At 29.8% G+C, this 24,727-nt stretch overlaps 1 protein-coding gene and 1 pseudogene across 1 annotated transcript; both read left to right on the top strand.

Annotated features, from left to right (window-relative positions):
- The first annotated feature begins 2,880 nt into the window (after positions 1-2,880).
- LOC137838029 (leucoagglutinating phytohemagglutinin) lies at positions 2,881-3,906 on the top strand. The gene has a single exon (XM_068647238.1). The coding sequence runs from the start codon at positions 2,966-2,968 to the stop codon at positions 3,797-3,799; it is 834 nt and encodes a 277-aa protein (XP_068503339.1). The 5' UTR covers positions 2,881-2,965; the 3' UTR covers positions 3,800-3,906.
- A 7,418-nt stretch (positions 3,907-11,324) lies between these two features.
- On the top strand, positions 11,325-12,197 carry LOC137838028 (leucoagglutinating phytohemagglutinin-like; annotated as a pseudogene).
- The last annotated feature ends 12,530 nt before the right edge of the window (positions 12,198-24,727 follow it).

Raw genomic sequence — 24,727 nt, 5'->3', positions numbered from 1 at the left:
AGAGGTATTTTCTCCAGTTGTTCGTTATAATGAGGTATTTTCTCCAGTTGTTAAACATTCCTCCATTTGAATTTTGTTGGCCTTGGTAGCACAGTTGAATTTGGAGCTAGCTCAACTTGATGTAAAGACCGCGTTCCTACACGGTGATTTGAAGGAGGAAATCTATATGACTTAACCAGAAGGATACAAGGTTGATGGTAAAGAAGATTGGGTTTGTAAACTTAGCAAATCGTTGTACGGACTGAAACAATCTCTGAGACAGTGGTACAAACGATTTGATAAGTTCATGAAGGATCAGAAGTACAAGAGAAGCAAATATGATCACTGTGTGTATTTGCGCAGACTTGAAGATGGTTCCTACATTTACTTACTCTTATATGTTGATGATATGTTGATTGTATCAAAGAGCCAAGTTGAGATTGACAGGTTAAAGGCTCAGTTGAGTAAAGAGTTCGAGATGAAGGATTTGAGGGAAGCCAAGAAGATTCTCGGCATGGAGATAAACAGGGACAGGGAGAGGGGAAAACTTTGGTTGTCACAGAAGCAATATTTGCAGAAGGTACTACAACGTTTTGGTATACACGAAGATACAAAACCTGTAAGTACCCCACTTGCTCCTCATCTGAAATTGAGTAGCCGTTTATCTCCAACGACTGGTGAAGAACGAGAATACATGGCGAAAGTCCCATATGCAAATGCAGTTGGAAGCTTGATGTATGCAATGGTGTGTACAAGACCAGATATTTCATAGGCTGTGAGTGTTGTTAGCAGGTACATGCATAATCTGGGCAAGGGTCATTGGCAAGCTGTGAGATGGATTCTACGGTACCTCCAAAATACCTTAGATGTTGGATTGACATTTGAGCAAGATGAATCACTTGGTCAATGCATAGTTGGATATTGTGATTCTGATTATGCAAGTGATTTGGATAAGCGACGGTCTACAACTGGCTATTTGTTCACTTTAGCAAAAGTGTCAGTTAGTTGGAAGTCTACCTTGCAGTCTACGGTAGTTTTGTCTACGACAGAGGCAGAGTATATGGCGATTACAAAGGCTGTGAAGGAAGCAATTTGGCTTCATGGGTTGCTTAAAGACTTGGGAGTTGGTAAGAAACAACTTGAGTTATATTCTGACAGTTAGAGTGTTATTCATTTAGCAAAGAATCAAGTCTTTCATGCACGGACAAAGCACATTGATGTTCGTTATCACTTTGTGCGTGATATTCTCGAAGAAGAGGAGATTGTTCTCCAGAAGATTCACACTATGGAGAATCTTGCAGATATGCTCACCAAGGTGGTTACAAGGACCAAGTTTGAACACTATTTAAACTTGGTTAATATCTTGCACATTTGAAGTTGGCGCCCGGAGGCGCAAATTTGAAACACTGCAAAGTTTGTTTTTGTTATGTTTTTTAGAAGATTTGTTTTAGGTGGGACTTGAAATTAAGCCAAGGTGGAGATTTGTTGATTTTGGCTTAATCCCAAGTCCCACATCGATGGGTTCATTGTTTGGGAAGGAGTTTTGAGGGTTATAAATTAAACTCTCCTCCTTCTGTTAGATATCTCAATTTGTAATATTTTCTCACATAATAATAAAAGCAAGTTATTTCAGCTGTGCTCGGAGATTAGGCTAACTCCGTTAACAATATTCGGGTGTCTTTTTTTCTCTTTATCTCTTTTATTATTCCGCTTTATTTATTCAATATTATTTGTCGGGTAGCTCTGTTAGGGTTTTGTTTTAGTGGGAAAATTACCCGTTTTTCCCAACAATATTCATTTCTTCATTCTTGTCTATGTCAATTTAGTTGATATGTTGCAGTATCGGTTGGATTTCCAGTTGGTTGAGTGTTAAAAAACTTTATATATATTTTTTTATAAGAATTGAAACACTCATAAAATATTTTATTTAATTTATTTATTACTGATAAAAAAAACTATCAAATTTTTTCAATTGTAATTGAAAAATGATATCCACAAAATAGTTGAAATTGATTGTGTGCATAGTTTTCATGAAGGTGGTACAGTTTGGTGCGTTGGATTGTCCTTCCTCCTGCATTGCTACTGCCAAACTGCTTCACACCAACACAACATTCTGCCCACTCATCAAACAAACCTTATCTTATCTTTTTTTCAATGGTCATCCTTCTTCCAATTCCACCTCTTTCTATCTTATTACATAATCACACACATAGGATACCATAATAATAACACCTTCTTATATCAATTTTTAAAATATTTTATTTATTTTATTTTTGACGTACTAAAAAATAAAAATAATAATAAAAAAATGTGTATTTAAATTATTTTTTATTTCAACTTTTTAACCATATAAGATTATTGGAAGTACCAGAATAAACTCTGGCCGGTTGAAACCACTTTTTTTATCTTTAATTGTAACGGTAATATTTTGATTTTTACTAAAGTTAATCATCACGTACATTCAAGATATTATATCTTTTAGAGTTTTGTATTATATTAAGTTAAAGTATAGCATAGAAAAAAAAGAAAAAAAAAAGGAAAAATTTGTGTAATTACATTAAACCTTTGGAAATATTAGTACAATTTACTCTTTCTTATTTCATATTTTTTCTACCTCCTCTTCACCCATGTCTCCTGTCACTTTCCACTGTGGCTTTCACACTATGACACGTCTCACATCCCACTACTACGTGCCAACCGCTTCTCTCCATAAATATCTCTTTAAATTTAAAGTAATTATTTCATATTATTTCAATGTTTGGATGACGTGGATGCATTGCCATCGTTGCTTAATTCTTATTTTAATATTCTTATTTCTCTCTCAAATAATATTATAAAAGAAAAAAGTTAATCATTCGAAAACACGTATTTAATAATAGAATGAAATAAAAAAGTTGGAAAGATTTTGCATTTGTTGAATCCATAAAGTAGAGAGAGAGAGTGCAGTTGTTGTTGTATAAATAGAGAAGAGAGTGATGGTTAATGCATGAATGCATACATGGCTTCCTCCAACTTACTCTCCCTAGCCCTCTTCCTTGTGCTTCTCACCCACGCAAACTCAGCCAGCCAAACCTTCTTCAGCTTCGATAGGTTCAACGAAACCAACCTTATCCTTCAAGGCGATGCCTCCGTCTCATCCTCCGGCCAGTTACGACTAACCAATGTTAACAGCAACGGAGAACCCACGGTGGGCTCTCTGGGCCGCGCCTTCTACTCCGCCCCCATCCAAATCTGGGACTACACCACCGGCAACGTCGCCAGCTTCGACACCAACTTCACATTCAATATACAGGTTCCCAACAATGCAGGACCCGCCGATGGCCTTGCCTTTGCTCTCGTCCCCGTGGGCTCTCAGCCCAAAGACAAAGGCGGTTTTCTAGGTCTTTTCGACGGCAGCAACAGCAATTTCCATACTGTGGCTGTGGAGTTCGACACCCTCTACAACAAGGACTGGGACCCCAGAGAGCGTCATATTGGCATCGACGTGAACTCCATCAAGTCTATCAAAACGACGCGGTGGGATTTTGTCAACGGAGAAAACGCCGAGGTTCATATCACCTATGAGTCCTCCACGAAGCTCTTGGTGGCTTCTCTGGTTTACCCTTCTCTGAAAACAAGCTTCACCGTCTCTGACACAGTGGACCTGAAGAGCGTTCTTCCCGAGTGGGTGAGCGTTGGGTTCTCTGCCACCACTGGGATTACTAAAGGGAACGTTGAAACGAACGACGTCCTCTCTTGGTCTTTTGCTTCCAAGCTCTCCGATGGCACCACATCTGAAGCTTTGAATCTCGCCAACTTGGTCCTCAACCAAATCCTCTAGACTCCAAACTCCACCTTCCCTGTGACACTAAAACACTGCTTTCACTCAGTGTTCTTTCCTGCTAATAATGTTTCTCTGTCACAGAAAATAAAATGGGAGCTCATATATTATTATATTATTAAAAGGAGCTGTCAAATGCTTGTTTTTTACTCCAAACTTTGGACTGTTGAAGAAAAGTTTTCCAAAATAATAACATAATGGAGTTTACTCTATTTTACTCTTCTTCTTTTTTTTGTATTTTTGATCATCTTGTTATCTCTATCGCCCTACATTTCTCGAGATTAAACCCTAAACCCAATAACTTATATTCCTGAACGCAAACTTTTCAGGATTTAGCCGCATGTTCATTCACTTAAGAGCTGTATAACACGGACACCGATAAAACAAGGACACAAACGTAAAGATACGGAAAATATTTAAAATAAATATTTAAAATGTAGGATATGAAAACACGAATCTATATATTATATAATTATAAATTATATAAATTGATAATAAAGATTTATGTACACAAGTATGTTACAGATTGTTTTTTGGAGAAAAGAGAAAAAAATGTTTTTCATGACTACTTCAAAATGATTTGTTTCTTATTTTTATAATCATAATAAAAATTTATACAATAAGTTTGAGTTTTTAGAAAATTAATGTATTTTTCCTTTTTAAAATTCTGTTAGAATTGTATTAAAATTGTCAAAAATCCAACAAATACTTTTTGAATTGGACATTTCACGAATACGTGTCCTACAAGTGTCATACGAATGTCGGTGTCCGATATGAGTATCTACCACCGACACATCATTTAAGAGAAGTGTCTGAACATCATAGCCTAATAGCTTCAAAGAGTTCTTTCAAATCTTTATGTGTTGGGCACATGAGTTTGTCGTCCACGTAAATCGTTCCGACCATTTCCCTTATGTTCCGGCCAATCCCCTTGAAGACTTTGTCTATGAGTCTTTGACAAGTTCCTTCAACATTTTTCAGGCCATATTACCTCATAGTCTCATATAGTAACATAGTCTCATGGTAACGCTACTTATAGTCACTCTTCACTCTTCTTTGCTACTAATAATGTTCATTTGTCACACAAACTAAAATAAATAAATAAAATGGGAGCTCATATATTTACACAATTTACACTGCGTATTATTGACCATGCATATTCGTATTGTTAGTGCATAATTTGAAAAATAAAAAATATGTAATTTTTAAAAAGTTTATAATAATGGAAAGGATTAGTATAAGTTAAAGTATAACATAGAAAAAAAAAACATTGGTTTAAATTACATTAAACATAAGAAAATATTACTTTAATTTACTCTTTCTTATTCGACTTTTACAGTTATTAAATCACTATACAAATCAATATAAACTAACTTATTCTCACATCGATATATGTTTATCACCACCACTCTAAAAATAAACTTTATAATTATTGGTGCAAAAAAGCTAAATGACAACGGTCATTTCAGCACTAAATGAGCAATTCTTATACCGCTGTCTTTCAGCATGAATGAGCGATTCTTATACCGCTGTCTTTCAGCATGAAGTCCATTCTCTTTAAGTAAAGACAACGGTTATATAATCGTCGTGTTATATTCAGTCTAAAATAACGATTATGGTAAAAGTCTTCATTTTAGGCATTTTTTAAAGATATAAAACGACAATTATGCTAAAAAATCGTTGTTTTAAATCCTCCTGAAAGATATAAAATGGCAGTTATGCTAAAAACTCATCATTTTATACCATCTTCAAAGATATAGAACGACCGTTATGATAAAAGCCGCTATTTTAAATGAGAATTTTTTGCTTTAGTTTATTCTGTTTGACCATATATGCGTGTTATTAGTGCATAATTTGAAAAATATGTAATTTTTAAAATTTTTATAGTAATGGACAGGATTATTATAAATTAAAGTATAACATATTAAAAAAAGGAAACATTGGTGTAACTTCATTGAATCTTAGTAAATATTACTATAATTTACTCTTTCTTATTTACAGTTATTAAATCACTAAAGAAATCAATATAAACTAACTTACTCTCTCATCTAATTTTTATTTAAATTTCTTTACACTTCTCTTCCATTTCTATTTCTATGACATTATTTAATATTTTTCTTGTATTTTTTTTTCTTAGTCGTGGATGTCATTTTGCCTTTCTTAGTCGTGGATGTCATTTTGCCTTTGAGGCATTTGACACATGTTCCAAAATCAGTGAAATTGAGAGATGGTAAGACTTCATCCTTCACAAGTCGAGATAAGCGATCTCGTGAAATGTGGCCTAAACGTTGATGCCACAACATGGATGAAGTTTCTAAGTCTCGTTTTCTCTTGGTCTTTGTTAAGTTCTCATTAATATTATATGATAACAAAGATTTGGAGAAGTTATCATCTAGTTCTAACTTATAGAGACCGTTATCCAGAAAACCAGTACCAAACAATTGAGAATTTAAAGAAATAGTAAGTTTGCCATGACCATGGGAAACATAAAAACCATCAATGTCTAACTTTGGTCCTAATACAAGATTCTGAGTAATTTCGGGAATATATAAGGTATCATAAAGTTTAATACATTTTCCAGTTTTCATAAGTAATTCTAAGATTCCGACAGCTTCGACAAATAGTTCTTGTCCATTCCCCATCTTAAGTGTTCTTTGGTTTCTTTCCAGCTTCTGGATTGTAAGGAATCCCTGGATTGAATTGGTCACATGAACCATAGAACCAGAGTCAAACCACCAAGTATTAGTTGGAACATTTAAATTAAAGGACTCAATTATCATATTTAGATGATTACCTTTCTTAGCCAACCACTCCTTAAAGCTTGAGCACTCAGACTGCTTATGTCCTACCTTGCGGCAGAACTTGCAGTAGAACTTGCTAGTGAATTTGTTAGAGCTGGAGGGTGCACTTGCATCAGTTTTAGGGACCTTATTAGATTCCTTTTTATGGAATTTGCCCTTCCGCTTCTTCGACTCAGCAGCCACGAGGTAAGCAACATCTGGTTTCTCCAACTTCAGGCGCTCTTCTTCTTGAACAGTCATAGCAATCAACTCACTCATGGACCATTTGTCCTTCTGAGTATTATAGTTGACTTTGAAGGCTTCAAACGCAGAAGGAAGAGAAGTCATAATGAAGTGGACTAGGAAACCTTCACTGATCTCCATGGCTAATCCCTTAAGTTTACGGGCCATGTCGCTCATCATCAGGATGTGTTCACGAATGCCGGTGCGCCCGTCATATTTTGTAGTCACCAACTTCAAGATAAGAGTACTAGCATGAGCCTTAGAGGTTCCTTGAAATTGTTCCTCCACAGAAGCTAGATAAGCCTTAGCGTTAGGTGAATCAGGAATGCCTCCTCTAATGATTGGACTGATGGAATTCTGGATAAGCATAAGACACATCTTGTTACTCCTTTGCCATTTCTCATAAGCCATCTTATCTTCAGGAGTGCTCTTATCAGTGAGGGAAAGAGGAGCAGCTTCAATTAGTGCATGATCAAAATCTAGCATCCCAAGAGTCAGCATCAAGGAATCTTTCCAAGAAGAATGATTTTCACCAGTCAAGGTCTCAATTTCCATATTAGGGGCTGGTTAGACGACGAATTAAGATACTTAGGCTAAGGAAAAAGTTAGAGTGACATTTGGAAACTTAGATCTAAAGCAGGCATAAGTAAGAACCATTATGATAATGAAGCTGTGATAAAATCTATTATAACATCAAAATAATAGACTAGATTAGGTTCTACTTAAACAATCAGCTTTCACTTTGGTTAATTACCAATTATTTAAGAATAATGAACAATTATAAGTAAGGTATGTGCAATAAGAATGTGACACATCATCTTTGGACAGAATTGAACATTTAAGCTTATGCACATATTAAGTTTGCAAAACACAAGTGCATCAAACATCGTTGGACAGAATAGAAATAAGAAATAATTGTGTTTTTAGGCAAATGTCATGCGAATATTTAATAATTAAGTGTACTCACAAGTAAGTGAAGGTGCTTAATTAGACTAAAATAACAAGACATAACCCATCATCGTTGGACAGAAGGGAGACTCCTGTTATTAAGTTTAAGCAAAAAATTTAATTTTAATTTTGTCAAACTTAATATTTTTGTTTTAAGAGTTTAACAAAATAAGTATTTTTTTTAAAACATAATTACGGTATCATGAGATTTACCATATTTAATTCGATAAATAAAAGGAAACGCGTAAATATGTTACTCGTAAACTCGATAAGTGAGTAGCGGAATATTAAGGATTTGATTTTAGATTTGGTCTTCAAAATTTTAATTAGATTGATATGTTTCCAAGTTTGACACGACTGCTATTTTCGAAAATAGTAATAATAATAATAATACCCGAAAATTAATAAGGCAAGAATATACTATCCTAAATAAGGAAAAACGTGGAGACTAAGATATCAATTTTTATTTATTTTTTTAGAAAAACACAATCAAATCAAATCAAATCCATTCCTAATTAAGGGAATCAATTGTATTTCGAAAATTTGAATTAAGGAAAAATATTATTTTCAAAATTTCCTAATTAAGGGAATAATTAATTTTTGAAAATTCTTTATTCATAATTTTCAAAAATTCATACGAACAACAAATAATGATGATGAACATATAATCAAAATTAATTCCATTCCAAATAAGGGAATACTCACGAAAATTATGAAGAACACATAACATTAATATTAAATTTTAATTTTCAAAATCTTAAAATAATTATGGATCTCGAAAAAATTAAAATTTATTTTATGATATCAAGGTGGATTTTCGAAAATAAGTGGTTCAATAATATACCAAAATAAAAACATCGAAAATCAATAGGTTGAATCAAAATCCTCGTTTCTTCCAAATTTAGGGAAAACAAAAGAAGAATCGATTAAACAACATAAACCTGACTCTGATACCACATGTTGGATTAGGATTCCTCAATCATATAATGAAACGAGAATAATGATTAGATAATACTTGGTAAACCCGTGATCGCATGGCTGAGGGACGAAGACATGATCTTGATCGGGTTTCCCTTTAGAGTGTATCGCTTAAAATGGAATTATGTGAGCAGAGAGACAAAGAGATGAGAGGCTCGAAAATCCCTTTAGGGAATGAGTTTCGACCGTGTGATGTTAGAATATAAGAGTGTCTCTTTAGTTGTCTGGTAATCTCTATTTATAATACACCCAAGAAGAAACCCTAATTATTTATGATAATAGTAATTACCAATAATATAATAGGATAATTATGGTAATTGATCAATTAATAAGATAAATAATTGTGAGGTATCACATAATATTATTATTAAATGTGAGCGTTGGGTTCTCTTCCACCTCAGGGTCATCTAACGTGTCCAGTGAAACGCACGACCTGCTCTCTTGGTCTTTTTCTTCCAAGTTCTCCTGTCACACCACATCTGAAGATTCGAATCTCGCCAACATCCTCCTCAACAAGATCCTCTAGATTCCAAAAACCACCTTCACTGTGACAGTAAAACCCTGCTTATACTCACTCTCACTCTTCTTTCCTGCTAATAATCTTCATCTGTCACAAATGGGAGCATAAATAAAATAGGAGCTCATATATTTACACTGCGTATTATTCAGCATGTGTATTATTATATTATTAGTGCATAATTTGAAAAATATGTAATTTTAAAAAAGTTTATAATAATGGAAAGGATTATTATAAGTTAAAGTATAACAGAGAAAAAAAAAGGAAACATGGGTGTAATTACATTAAATCTTAGTACATATTACTATAATTTACTTTTATTTGATTTTTACAGTTATTAAATCATTAAACAAATCAATTTATAAACTAACTTACTCTCACATCTAATTTTTATTTAAATTTCTTTACACTTCTCTTCCATTTCTATTTCTATGACATTATTTAACATTTTTCTTGTATTTTTTTTTTACTTTCTAACTCTATTCATTTCAAATCGATATATGTTTATCAACACTCTAAAAAGAAACTTTACAATTACTGATGAAAAAAATTAAATCACGACGATCATTTTAGTATTAAAACAACGGTTCTTGTAGCGTTGTCTTTCAACATATAGTCTATTCTTTTCAAGCAAAGACAGAGATTATATAATCGTTGTGTTATATTCAGTCTAAAACAGCAATTATGGTAAAAGTCGTCGTTTTAGACCTTTTTAAAAGATATAAAACAACAGTTATGGTAAAAAGTCACCGTTTTAGATCCTCCTTAAAGATATAAAATGACGGTTATGATAAAAAGTCGTCATTTATACCTTCTTGAAAGATATAAAATGGCAGTTATGGTAAAAGCCGCCATTTTAAATGAGAATTTTTTGTTTAGTTCATTCTGTTTAATGTTAATCCTATCTAAATTGACTTGTACAATTAAAACTAAGTTAGCCCTGATACATATATTCAGATAATCAAATTATATACATTGATAAAGATGTATTACAAACACTAATAACATATATATTCCTATCTATCTATCTAATTCCTATATTATTGATTATTTATCTTAGAGTTATAGAAATTAAGGAAATACGTGGCCCATTTCTCACATATTCTATGGCGGGAAAAAGGATTCACATTAATTAGTGTTAAAAAATTATAAAGAATAAGTTAAATATTATTATTTGCTTCCAGTCATGCTCTTACAATGATCTCCATATGCAAATTCTAACAAATCTGACATATATATGTCCATAGGGTTTTTTTTTATATAAAGTTTTCGTGTTAGGCATCACTATGCAACTTGACATCTCAGCTAAGCTGACACCTCAAGTAACAACAATCATTTGTCATCACATAAAAAAAATATTATTAAAAAAAAAGAAAAAAGAAAGAAAATACAAAAATATGACGGGACTAGACCAAAACCCATATGTTAACAAAAACGATAAATAGGTAGATTATACCTATTCATAAAGAATTCTAAGAACAGACTAGCTGGGAGTCTATTATACCAATGAAATGATTCTCTATGAATAAATCCTAAATTAGCCAACTTATTAGCACACGCATTCCCTTCACGAAAAATATGAATTATCACTAATTTATAGGGTTTTGATATATCACTAATTTATAACTAAAAAATCATGAAAAAAAAATTAGAATTTTCTAATTAGGGTAACTGTGAGAACTAAAACCTTAAAATACCTGAAAAATACCTAAATAATAAAAAAGATTAATAATAAATGGTGGATTTTTGGAATTTTTGTCCGCTCAAAAAGCACCTCTCCAATGACACCCCCTACCAGCATACCCAAATACTTAAAAAGAGTTATCGACACATTGTAATTAAGAATCGTAGCAAAACGTTGAATCGTTGTAAAATCAATCGTTGCTTAATTCTTATTTTAATATTCTTATTTCTCTCTCAAATAATATTATAAAAGAAAAAAGTTAATCATTCGAAAACACGTATTTAATAATAGAATGAAATAAAAAAGTTGGAAAGATTTTGCATTTGTTGTTGTATAAATAGAGAAGAGAGTGATGGTTAATGCATGAATGCATACATGGCTTCCTCCAACTTACTCAACCTAGCCTCTTCCTTGTGCTTCTCAGCCACGCAAACTCAGCCAGCGAAACCTCCTTCAGCTTCGATAGGTTCAACGAAACCAACCTTATCCTCCAAGGCGATGCCTCCGTCTCATCCTCCGGCCAGTTACGACTAACCAATGTTAATAGCAACGGAGAACCCACGGTGGCCTCTCTGGGCCGCGCCTTCTACTCCGCCCCCATCCAAATCTAAGACAGCGCCACCGGAAAAGTCGCCAGCTTCACCACAAACTTCAAATTCAATATCCACGCTCCCAACAAAGCAAAAGCCGCCGATGGCCTTGGCTTTGCTCTCGTTCCCAACAAAGCAAGGCGGTTTTCTAGGTCTTTTCGACAGCGACAAATACAACAGCAAAGCCCATACTGTGGCTGTGGAGTTCGACACCTTCGTCAACCAGGAGTGGGACCCCGAAGGCCGTCATATTGGCATCGACGTGAACTCCATCGAGTCTATGAAAACGACGCCGTGGGAATTGGTCAACGGAGAAAACGCGGAGGTTCAGATCACCTATGAGTCCTCCACGAAGCTCTTGGTGGCTTCTCTGGTTTACCCTTCTCAGCCAACGAACTACATCGTCTCTCAGAGAGTGGAGCTCGAGAGCCTTCTTCCGGAGTGGGTGAGCGTTGGGTTCTCTGCCACCTCAGGGTTCTCTTGGTCTTTTTCTTCCAAGATCTCTGATGATGACACCACATGTGAAGGTTTGAATCTCGCCAACATCGTCCTCAACAACCTCTAGACTCCAAACTCCACCTTCACTGTCACAGTAAAACACTTATATTCACTGTTCTTTGCTGCTAATAATGTTCATATTTTAACCATTTTTACTTTATTTTTTAATTTAAAATATTATTATATTATTAAAAGAATCTATACTAAATACATACACCTAACATTCTAATAAATTAATATTTTTATATTTTTATTTTATTTTTTATTTAAAATATTATTATATTATTAAAAAGAGCTGTTAAGTGTTTGTTTTTTGTTTCGAGTGTTAAAAGAAAAGTTTTCCAAAATAATAACATCATGCAGTTTACTCTTTTTATATTTTTTTATCATCCTAATAATCCACACGTAACAACATATAAAACAGATTCAATCTCACATGTTAACATAATATTATATAATACTTAAATTATACAATTAAATAAGGATACAATTGCAATTAGAATAATGTTTATGTGTGTGTATCTATATATTAAGATAAATATTAACAAAATATTATGACCATGCCTATTATTAGTGCATAATTTTAAAAAAGTTATGTAATTTTAAAAAAGTTTATAATAATGGAAAGGATTATTATAAGTTAAAGTATAGCATAGAAAAAAAACAAACATGGGTCTAATTACATTATTAGCAAATATTACTATAATTTACTCTTTTTTATTTGACTTTTTCAATTATTAAATCGCTAAACAAATCAATATAAACTAACTTACTCTCACATCTAATTTTTATTTAAATTTATTTACATTTCTCTTCCATTTTTATTTCTATGATATTATTTAATATTTTTATCATGTTTTTTTTCTTACTTTCTAACTCTTTCAATTTCAAATCGATAGATGTTTATCACCATCACTCTAAAAAGAAAGTTTACCATCACTGGTCCAGAAAAGCTAAATCACGATGGTCATTTTAGAATTAAAACAACGGTTCTTGGAATGTTGTCTTTTAGCATGTAATTTATTCTCTTCAAGCAAAGATAGTGTATTCTCTTTAAGCAAAGACAACAGAAAAAGCTAAATCACAACAGTCATTTTAGCATTAAAACAACAGTTTTTGAACCGCTGTCTTTCAACGTGTAGTCTATTTTCTTCAAGCAAAAACTACGACTATATAATTGTCGTGTTATATTCAGTCTAAAATGGCAGTTATGGTAAAATTCATCATTTTAGACCCTCATAAAAGATATAAAATGGCAATTATGGTAAATATTCGTTGTTTTAAACCCTCCTGAAAGATATAAATTGTCAGTTATGGTAAAAAGGCGTTGTTTTAGACCCTCTTGAGAGATATAAAACAACGGCTATGGTAAAAGCCACCACTTTAGACCCTTTTGAAAGATATAAAACAACGGCTATGGTAAAAGTTGTCATTTTCGACAGATATAAGTGAGTTTTTAATTATAGATTCTTTACTAGATTGAGGTTTTGTGGAGTTAGTAAGGTACTAATTGTTTTGGATTGATGAGAAGTTAGTCTTGGTAAGTAACCTCAATCATATATGAGTTTTCTTATCTTTTTGTCTTCTCTTTTTTTCTTCTCTTCTTCTTTACTTGTATGAATGATTTAGAGGAAATGTTTGCTCATATAAAATGATGTTTTGAGAACTTCTCTAGATTCATTAGAGTCTTAGGAAAAATGATCAAGTATTGGTTGTTATGAGAGCATACTTCAATCTAGACAAGGGGAGTTATTATGTCAATTTTTTACAATATGATAGTTGTTAGTTGTATGTAATGCATGGAGGTTGATATTATGTAAAATATATGCATGTTAGAAGAGTTGTAGAGTTGTTGTGATGATACATTGTTGGATATAAGTCTTAAAATAACTCTTTGATGGACATGGGATGGTAAGAATCCACATACAATTTGGAAATCTTTGAGAATATCCTTTGTTTGAGCCCTTTGGGGTTGCTTTACGGTCACTTGACACTCAAGAGAGACCTAAGTGATGTAATCATTACACTTATTGTCTTATATCACTTAAGAAATGTGTTGGTTGTCCAAGTGACATGTTATATAGTTCAAGTTGTGGCTTATTGTTCAAGTGACATAGATGTTGAGTCAATTCTCAAGTATATCATTGATGAGCATATATTTATTCACACTCAATAGCTTTAATCATGGATTATTGAACTATAATAATAAATAAATAAATTTTTTTAATTAATATTCATATAATTGAGTTTATTTGGGCTTTAACTATTATTTTTGTTAATTTTGTGTTTTTAGAGTAAATGGTCTGAAAGAAGTGTCTACCTTAGTGAATGGGCCAAATATGCAAAAGTCAAAGTTGCTTTTTTAATCAAAACAGAAAACAAATTTTGAGGAGAAGAAAGAGAAAATAAAAGCTACAATATCTCAGAAACAGAATTGGAAGCAAATCTTCTGCAAAATACAAGAATTCTGAAAAGTCAAAAACTTTGAAATTGTTAACAAAATCTAGACTACAATATTTTTCCAAGATCCCTGGAGCATAAAGGCCTATAAAAGGACACAAGCATCAAGGAGAAAGGAGGGAGTTTCATAGGGTTTTCTTAGTTTCTTTTTTTCTTGTAATTCTTTTGTTTTGCCTCCACATGGAAGGCTAAACCTTTTTGGTTGATTCCTTTGTAATTTCCCATTGAGTTTTGAGATTTTTTTTCAATAAAAGTTTCAATTTTTATTTTTTTATAGTAGTTGTTTTAATATTCTAATCTCATGGAAAACTGATTTTTGTGAGAGGTTGTACTTGAATGCATCATTGAGAGTCTTCCTTATCTTAAATTTTAGTTTCTTAGTTAGTTCGCATTGTTCTAATTAATTTCTTGGGCGCATGATTCAAGAGAGATGAGATAAGCATTTCCATGGAGTATACGCATGGAACAAAGTGAGTATTGATTAAACCAGTAGACTCATGTTTTACTGGTGAGTTTCAGTTGAATTAGACTGACGCAAGTTCAATTTGGTTTAGCTTTGTTGGAGGATTGAGAAATGATTAATCTTTAGAGAATCTATGAAGAATTTTAATGGTGGAAGAACTTGATGATCAACCGCATTTTAATTGCTATTTTAATTTGTTTTATATTTTTTGCACAACTATCTCAATCCTCTTTTTATCTTTATATTGTTATTGCTAAATTTTATTGCTTGCAGATAGATTCTAAACATTGATTTACTGATTTTATTATTGAATTCGTTGAGAGACAACTTGAGGTCATCTAATCACTTGTATACTATCATCTCTTTAGCGTTAGACAAGTCTACGCTGGAACCATTTTAATTTGACATCAAAATGACAACTATCAATCACTCAAGTGTTGGAGAAGGAACTTAAGCTTTTTGGCTTGAGGATTGTGGTGGATACTTAACCGTGGCTGAGGTGGTGCATACGTGTCATGGACATATTAGTGCTTAGCACGATCATTGGGTGCTCCAATGCTAGGTTGAGCACTCAAGCTCTTGGGTGCTCAAGCTACCAAAAGTAGTGGAAGGATTCTCTAAAACTTAATAGTGGATGTTACTTAAGTGACTAACGCTTGAGCGATGAGGTGGTCCCTCAAGCGAGAAGAGCCCTGAGAGGGTGTTGCATTTTTGTTGCATTTCGCTCAAGTGACAATTTACTATGATGGTGATGATGTTATGTCATGATTGAATATTTTATATATGTTATATGTCTTTATACATGGTATGTATGATGTATAAAATGTGAGATTGATTTTATATGCTTTGGATAAATATATAATTGATGTCGAGATGAATGATATAATGTTTGTATGATGTATACCCTTTTTTGTTGGTCCTTCGTGTTTGTTTGTTTGTGTTTTGTGTATGTATGTATATAAAGTGGTATATATGTATATAAAGTTTGACTCTAGATATGGTGACACTTCCTGAGTTGGTACATCTTTAAGGGCGGTGTAGGGATACTCAGGGTGGTATCATACCTTGGATGATGGTGATAAACATGAAGTATCATGACTTCATTGTTATTTAATCACATAGACAAAATTTTATGTTGTGAGAATTTAAATGAAACTTACATCAAACTTCATAGTAAATATACATATAGTTTGAGAGTAGATGTTTTGTGTCACTCTAACATTAAAAACCTTAACCTTATTCTAATGTGTGTCAAATATTAGTTTCTAGTAAGATTTGTTTATTGTATTTTATAGTCTTCCAAATGATGTTTCATTCAACTAAATAAGTTAATTTATATTTATATATCTAATCTTGTTATTTGCATTAAGATAAATTTTATTAGTATATTTGCATGTTTTTATGTGTGTTTATTGGTATGATTTAAAGTAAATAGACTTTCATTTTAGAAGTATTTATTTAATTATATACTTTGAAGACTTTAATACAGTGTAATAATATTATATAGTTTACTAATATTTTATAAAGCTACAATGTTTTGCAGGAGGACATCATAAAATTCATAACTTTAATATTTAAATTTATATTATTTTCATAAAATGTATTCCTTTATCGAATTAAATCAACGTTCTTTGAAATGATTGTAAAATTTTATAATTAACAAGTTATTGGTTTACATGGTTTTGAATTCGATTTTTTATTTTGAAAATACACTTGGTCTTATTGATCATCAATAAAATTCAAATTTAAAAATAATTGACCTGAACTTTTATTTTAAGAAAAATAGAAAACAGAAGTTATAATGGAAAGGGAAGATACTTTTCAAACCTTCTGTCATTTTTTTTCTTTTTCTACCCCCCTCCACGCGTAGACACCACTACCCATTGGATCATCATGGTTTTAGACTTTGGTTTTGTATATTTTTATAAAAAAATTAATTATTTATAAGTTATTTTAAATATTCTTTCTTTAATTTATCGATATGTTTTTTAATATAAAGTTCTAATGAAGTTTAAAAACTTCAAAATGAAAATGAATAATATCTTGAATTGATCATAAACTTTTTTTTCCCTTAATCATCATCAACTGTGGAATTTATTTCGTTCATCTAGCAGAACAACAAAATAGTTGTAATACATAATACTACCTTTCTTTTCTCAGTTTTTTTTTATTTTTTTTAGTGAATTTTATTTTATTTTATTTTATTTAAAATGATGGAAACTTTTAAATGATTTTTCTATTTTTTAATTTAAAAGGGTGGTGATTCGTTAATACTAGTAAAAAAACATACACTTCACAAACTAATAAAATAATATTTTAATCATTTTTAATTTTAAATATTATAATTTGGTGTGAAACTTTATGATGTCAAATAAATCTTTTCCAATTTGGAATTGCTTTTCAAAAAGCATATGCTTACAGCATCAAACGTTTACAATCTTTCTTTTATCGATTTGAATCCTTTCTTTTACTTTAAGCATTTACTTTTGATCGTTTTACATTCCTAGAGTTTTACTAGTTACATTCCACTACACTTCTTCACTTTAGACTTTTTTTTCCAATTATGTTTCTTTTGAAACTCCACTTTGATTTGTTGAATTGTGAATAAATTCTCTTTCAAATTCATCATTCAAACCAATACCTTGTATTACAAACTTTTATTTTTGTTCAAAGTCATAATTAAATTCAATCATAACATAAACGAACTTTGATATTCGTTTTGATCAAAGCATTGAATTGAAATTTTGATTAGTCCTAATCATATTGACTTATTTTTATGGTCATTTATATGCTAAGCAACCCACCACCAATCTTGTCAAACCCAAATTGCAAAAGTTGGCAATGTGATGCAATCAATGGCAGACAAAAACCCATCTTTTCTTACATAATTATTCTAGACAGTTAACCTTCAAAAAAATCATATTTTCATTCATATTTATGTAATCATTTTTATCGTTAAGTTATAAAATCGATTTTCATTCATATTTATATAATTATTTTTATCGTTAAAGTTATAAAGTGAGATGTTTATTATGATATGAAAATAATTAAAAAAGTAACTTTAAATTTAATTCAACTTCATAAAACCAATTTATAACATAAAATTTTCACTCATCTATATATTATAAATAAAATAACCTAATTTCGTGAAATCTCGATCTCATTAATCGATATTTTATGATGTTATTGTTATTATAGAAACTAAAAACATGCCAAATAATTTACAATATATAGATTCAGTTAAATCAATTCAGCTAGTCTCCTTGAGTAATAAATCACTAACTTTAGACTATTATTTAGATTTACATTTCATCTCTCATGATATCGAACCAAGTGAATTTCATTCATGGCACCATTAATATAATCAACAATTTTAAAAAGATGCAAATTTGTACTAGTGAATGCTTCAATGTCCCTGATAAATATACGGAAAAAAAACTTTTAATATTTTTTTCTTATTAAATAAAGAAATTCATTGTAAGAGAAATTAGGATCCTTCAATAAAAATATGTGTCATTACCTCATCACCAGAAAAAAAAAAGGACAACAGGTAACAAAACAAAAACAAATTTGTGTTTCATTTGAGATTAAGGAAGGTAAGGAAGAAAAAAGATTAAAAAAAATGTTCCAAATTATTATTACAATTACAATTAAAACCTAATTAATTCCGAAAAGATAAACAAAGAGAAAAGAAGCGCAGATTCATTTTTCCTTTTTCTTGTTCGGAGAAAACAAGGCAACGCATACGTTTGAGAAACACAAACCTCCAACGTCATGGCAGTTACATCGGCGGCGCGTGCGACCCACACGCCAACACAAATCTACGCTCCGCCGCCCTCGGCGGATTCCGGCGCCGCGGCGTTCAAGTCAAAACCCTCAGTTACATTAGTCACCTCCCCACCCTTTTTCTTTGGGTTGCCGTCATCACCCTCTTGGGCGCCGTCGGCTTCTCCGCCGTGGTCCACCGCAAGCTCCACCGTCTCGAGCGCCTCCCGCCACTTCGCGCCGCCCCTCCCTTTGTGGTCAAAGTACTTAACGGCCACCCTCATCCTCCCTAATATGGCGAAAAACTCCTCCACCTCCTCCTCCGTAGGAAGCCCATCACCGCCACCACCATGTTCTTCTTCTTCACCCTTTAACCTCTTCTTCTTCACTCTCTCCCCCTCTTCTTCCACCCTGGTGACCCTCTTGTTCTTCCTCTTCTCCATTTCCATGGCGATGATGATGAAGACTCAGATCCACAAGGCCAAATCAAAATGAGCAAGAACTTATATAGAATTTGTTTCCTCCATGTGAAGATATTGAATTCTATTAATGTTCCTGTTTTTAAATAAGACAATCACTTTTCCTGTTCTTCCAATCAACATATATTATATAAATAAATGTGCACAGTCCACCACCAGTCATTTAAATATGCTTTCACTTTTCGGTGAATTTTCTTTTTTCTCGGTCAGATATTATGAGATCACTCACAGCATCAGATTATTTTAAAATAATCATTCTTAATCTAATTGTTTTGAAAGTAATTTATTCATTGATCTAAAGTTCGTTGCCATAATATTATTATGGTAAATTATAAATTCGAGATATTATATTGTCGGTTTTAAATATTTTTAAATGTTTCTCGAAAATTTTACATCAATTAAATTATAATATTTTGATAATATTTAATTATATATAAGTACGTGTAAATTTTATCTTATGAACAATTTTATGAATTAAATTATATTTAAAGTTTACTTTATAAAATCTCACATATAAAATCTCACAAATTACGATATTTATCACAGATTACGATTCATATAAAAAAAATTCCTTATTGAAGTGTTGATAAAAGAGAAAGCATTATCTATGAAATGAAAATAACTTTGATTGATAAAAATCAAAACATGATGTGATATCTTATTATATATTGTTGTTTAGATTAAAACAAGTATTAAATAAAATATATATTATATTGTTATATTTATGTCGTGGGAGGAATGTTGACCAATTGTACCATGTGTTTTGGTATGCATGGAAAAAATGTGTTGCTTTTAAATTTGATTTATTGCCGTAACTAGCTTTTACTTCTCTGTGGTGTGCTCAATATGTTCTTATTTCATAATGCTGTTATATAAAATCATTATATTTTTCATCTGTTAGTAAATATGCTATGGTTTGTTTATTGAAAATATTAAATTTAAACATTCTCCTATATATGAACTTTAATGTATTTAGTGTTACCTAATCATTTATAAAATACTATCTAACTAATTTTATATTCAAAATTATTTTTTATTTATTAATTGTAAATTTTAAAAAACACATGTTAGGCTCATTTAACCTAATAGATACTTCTACCAAGAAAGGTTTGAAGTTGGTTCTACTTTTTATAAGGCAACTATATCTATCAAAAGCGTACTTGGATTGGTTGTTGCCCCCAATACATTTTTAGTGAAAAAATATTTCAAACATAAAATAAAATTTAATTGATATTATATAATAAGTTTTTATTTAATATTTTTTAAAATTTTGTGTTAATAGGTATAGATTATGTATGTGCTATTTTTGTTAATATATAAATTTTGATATTTGATTGTTGGTATTTGAAATGTTTAATAAAATAATTTTTATAAAAATAATTCTCAAGTTTTTTCTACTTCATTAAATGGTTTTTTTCTTTCAAGCGTGAATAATTAGCATCTATTTGGATTATTTTTTATATTAACTCCATGTGTAATTGATTATATTAAAATTTATTGGAAAAGTAATAGTATAATAACAACAAACAAAAGTTAGATATTCGTGGGAATTAGAGGGGCAAATTGGAGAGTAACAGGAAGATGATGCGTGAGAACGTGAGTGATGATGTCACAAAAATCAAGAAGATGACGTCATGGGATTGCGTGTATGTTAAAATATGCCATTCTTTGTCATCCCTATGAGGAGTAGACAACGACTCTCCCACTCACTCCCACTCGCACCCCAACGCGTGCAATTTTAGTATCGATCAATTATTAATGCTTTTACTTTAATTTTTAATTATTGACTATAATTAAATAATACAATATATAATTATTAAATATTTTCATATAATAATTTATGTAGCACCGACACTGATATTGCCAGGAGATACATATAATCTCTAAAATGTAGGACATGAGACAAAAAATTATATATTATATAATTATGAATTATATAAATTGATAATAAAGATTTATGTGCACTAAATATGTTTTAATTTTTGTTTGGAACAAAATATGTTTTTTATGACTGGTTCAAAATAATTTTTTCCTTAATTTTATAATTATAATAAAAATTTGTAGAATAAGTTTGAGTTTTTAGAAAATTAATGTATTTATCTTACTTAAAATTGTGTTAAACTCGTGCTAGAATTATCAGAAATTCAATAAATGTATCCAATACGTGTCATTTAAGAGAAATGTATGAGTACATATTTTTATTTGTTACTTTATTGTTAATACATGTTTAAACTAACACACAAAATGGAATGAAAATAATTTATTTTACAAAGTTTTATTTGGAAGTTAATAAAATTAAACTAATAAGTTAAATTTAAACTCGCTAATATCTTAATTCATTTCATTTGAACAAATTTATTATTTGAATAAAAATTTTATTAATTACTTTAAAATATTATAAATTTAATTAATTTTAAAATCAAAAAAAATTCACTGTAAAAAATTAAATTCACATGTTTCTAGTAAATAAGTTTAATTACTTTAAACCATCACCCTATTGTATCAATTGTTGCAAATACTGTAAATATTTCTCTGGAAATAAGAAAAATTGTTAATATCACCCTACTGTATGAATTATTGCTTCACCAATTTATTGCATCTGCCTAACTTTGACTAAGAACATGAAAATGAAAAGAAAATTACAGAAACGTACTTCAAGATATTTCCTTATTATACAATTATGCTAAAATTTCTTAATATTAGGCATGGAAATTTTGTTGGTTGTGTATTGCATATGTTTTATGTTAAATGGATATTACAGAAAAATTATAATTAATACTAGATTAATTATGGTATTTATGTTTAGTTACATTTATCGATATAAGAGATTAATATATCTTTATAAATAAATTAATCAATATCAAATCAAAATACGTATTAATGTTTAATAACTTCGTAAACCATTCCAAGAACAAGTTATAATTTATTTTTTTTTCATTTTATTTTAATGTAAGAGTGAAATTAAAAATTAACATATTTTTACAACTTTTGGATAAAAATATCGCTTTATTACACGTGTTGCCATCTTCACTTTATAAAATCGTTAAGATAAAAGGTATGTACGAAAATTTGAATGGTAAAATTTATAAAATAACAATAATATATTTGAAGAGTTGTTTAACTTTTATTTATTACATAATTAAAAATAAAAAGGTATGAGTGAGTGGCGCGTGAATTTAGTGGTTGAAAAGAAATTGAAAATGATGAGATGTTACGTTGGATGCTTATTCAGTGATTCCAAAGTGGACCCATTAACATCATTTTCAACACATTAATAATATTAGAATTTATCGATTTCAAAAATCTGAAACTTTTTTCTTCAAAACTTCAAATTAACTTATAGGTAAATTAATTTGTAGAAATTGTTATGTGATTAAACGAAATAGAAAAAACTGTGCTAATCTTTATACTAAATCGTATTTATATTTATTTAAATTTTAAAATGATCTTATTTATACTTTTAATTAAATAGCATCCATATTTTATAAATAGACATTTTGACATCCAGTTTTTTTTTTTTTTTTTTAATTCATTGATTCTCATATTATTTGGTTAAAAATATTCCACAAAGAAACGAAATAGGAAGAAACACATGTGGAAATAAATGCATGACCCTGCTCAATACTGAATTGACCAAAAGATGTCCCAAAACAATTTTCCACAACTAAGACATATGTTCAACAAACAACAACAAATGAAGTACAATGTACACTTATTCTCTTGCTTTTTTTTACTCTTCCACCACTTTAAACATTTTTTTAAATAATTATATCTTTTATATTTTATGTCAATGCTTCTCTAACATTCTATTTTAAAAGGTTAAATAAATTTTAGTTCTCCTATAAATCATAAGGTTCCTATGGTTCGGAAATGTTACATGTTCAAATTTATTGGTGTAAATTTCTTAGTTTTTTATTTTTTATTTTTGGCTGGTAAGTGGAGATATTTGTGAAAATTTATTTAAGTTAATATTTAGTATTCGGTGACCGAAGATAATAAATGTGTACATTTACTTTGTATTTATTAATCATATTTATAGATATGAATTAAACTTGAATTTTTATGGATTTAGATTAACACCAATTTCGTAATTAATTTATATATTAGTTTAAAAAAATATTTATTTTTCCAAAATTTATACTTAAATTACATTTGCTTTAAGTTAGGAGTATATTCAATTGCGATGATTCACGTATTGTTCAATTTATACGATGTTCATCACTATTGTTTAAACTAAAAAAATAATTAAAAAAGTTAAAGAAATTATCATAAATAAGATAAGATAATATATTATACAATATGATAGTATTATGAAATACATGAGAGAATAAATACTTTAAAACTAAATGTGATATATAATTTTATATTATATTGAAGATTAATAAAGAAATATTTAAAAGAAAAACTCTCTCATTCTATATGTACTATATTTAGTATTAATATGACTTTATTAAGTGATAAGTATAATGTCTTATAAAGATAAGATACATATGAAAGTTTAAAAGTTTAAAATTTTAAATAAACTAGTTAATTACATAATCAATTACTTATAATTTTAAAAGTTAAGAATAAATCGTGATAATTCATAACATTATATACTAATATTCATGTGCATGAATGTAATTTCAAGATTTTTTTTTATTTTGTAAAAAAATAAATATCTTCAATATATATCCTGTTTATAATTTTTTTTTCAATTCCACGTATAATTTATTTTATAAGTTTTTAGATGCATATATTTTATGACACCAATATATATATATATATACATATTATTTAAAAAATAAATTTAAAATATTTTAAAAATAATGTTAAATACATTATTAGGACAATAAAATATTTCCACATTCACATTGATTTTTAAAACTAATTTATTAATTTATAAAATAATAAAAATAGTCATTAATTTAGTTAGAGATTAATTAATTTATAATATAAAATAGCAAATAACTAAAATACAAATAATTAAAGTTAAATATTATTTTAAAAATTGTTTTAGTTAAATATTAATTTATTTTTTTTCTATTGTAGTGTTCAAACACATCGACTTGTATATTTTCTTCCAATAATTTATATGAATATTTTTTTTCATAAAATCTAAATTATCTAAACTAAATTATATTATAAAATTCTGAAGAATCTTTAACATGTGAATCTAATGGTGGACATATGTAAATTCCAGTTCTAAAAATAGATACAGTTTGTCTTTTATTTAGTGATTTTTTTTTCATTAAGGAAATTTGACTCTTTACCAACAATATATTAGTTAAACTAAAATAACAAAGGAAACAAGACATTGTTTAAAATTTAATCTAGAATATTTAAAAAAAAATAAAACACATATTTAATAAGTTTACAAAACATGTATAATATATTATATTAAATTATATTATTATTTGTGTGCATCAATTTATTTTTAAATATTCGTTTTTTTTTAAAACTTATTTCTATCTATAATAAAAAAGTAACTACTCGAACCTGGACTATTGGAATCCTCGAACAGAAATGAAAAAGCCCAACATG

Source organism: Phaseolus vulgaris, chromosome 4, assembly GCF_000499845.2.
Source record: "Phaseolus vulgaris cultivar G19833 chromosome 4, P. vulgaris v2.0, whole genome shotgun sequence".
In the NCBI taxonomy this organism is placed as follows: domain Eukaryota; kingdom Viridiplantae; phylum Streptophyta; class Magnoliopsida; order Fabales; family Fabaceae; genus Phaseolus; species Phaseolus vulgaris.
The sequence above is the reverse complement of the archived record's forward strand: the minus strand, read 5'-3'. Positions and strand labels throughout refer to the sequence as shown.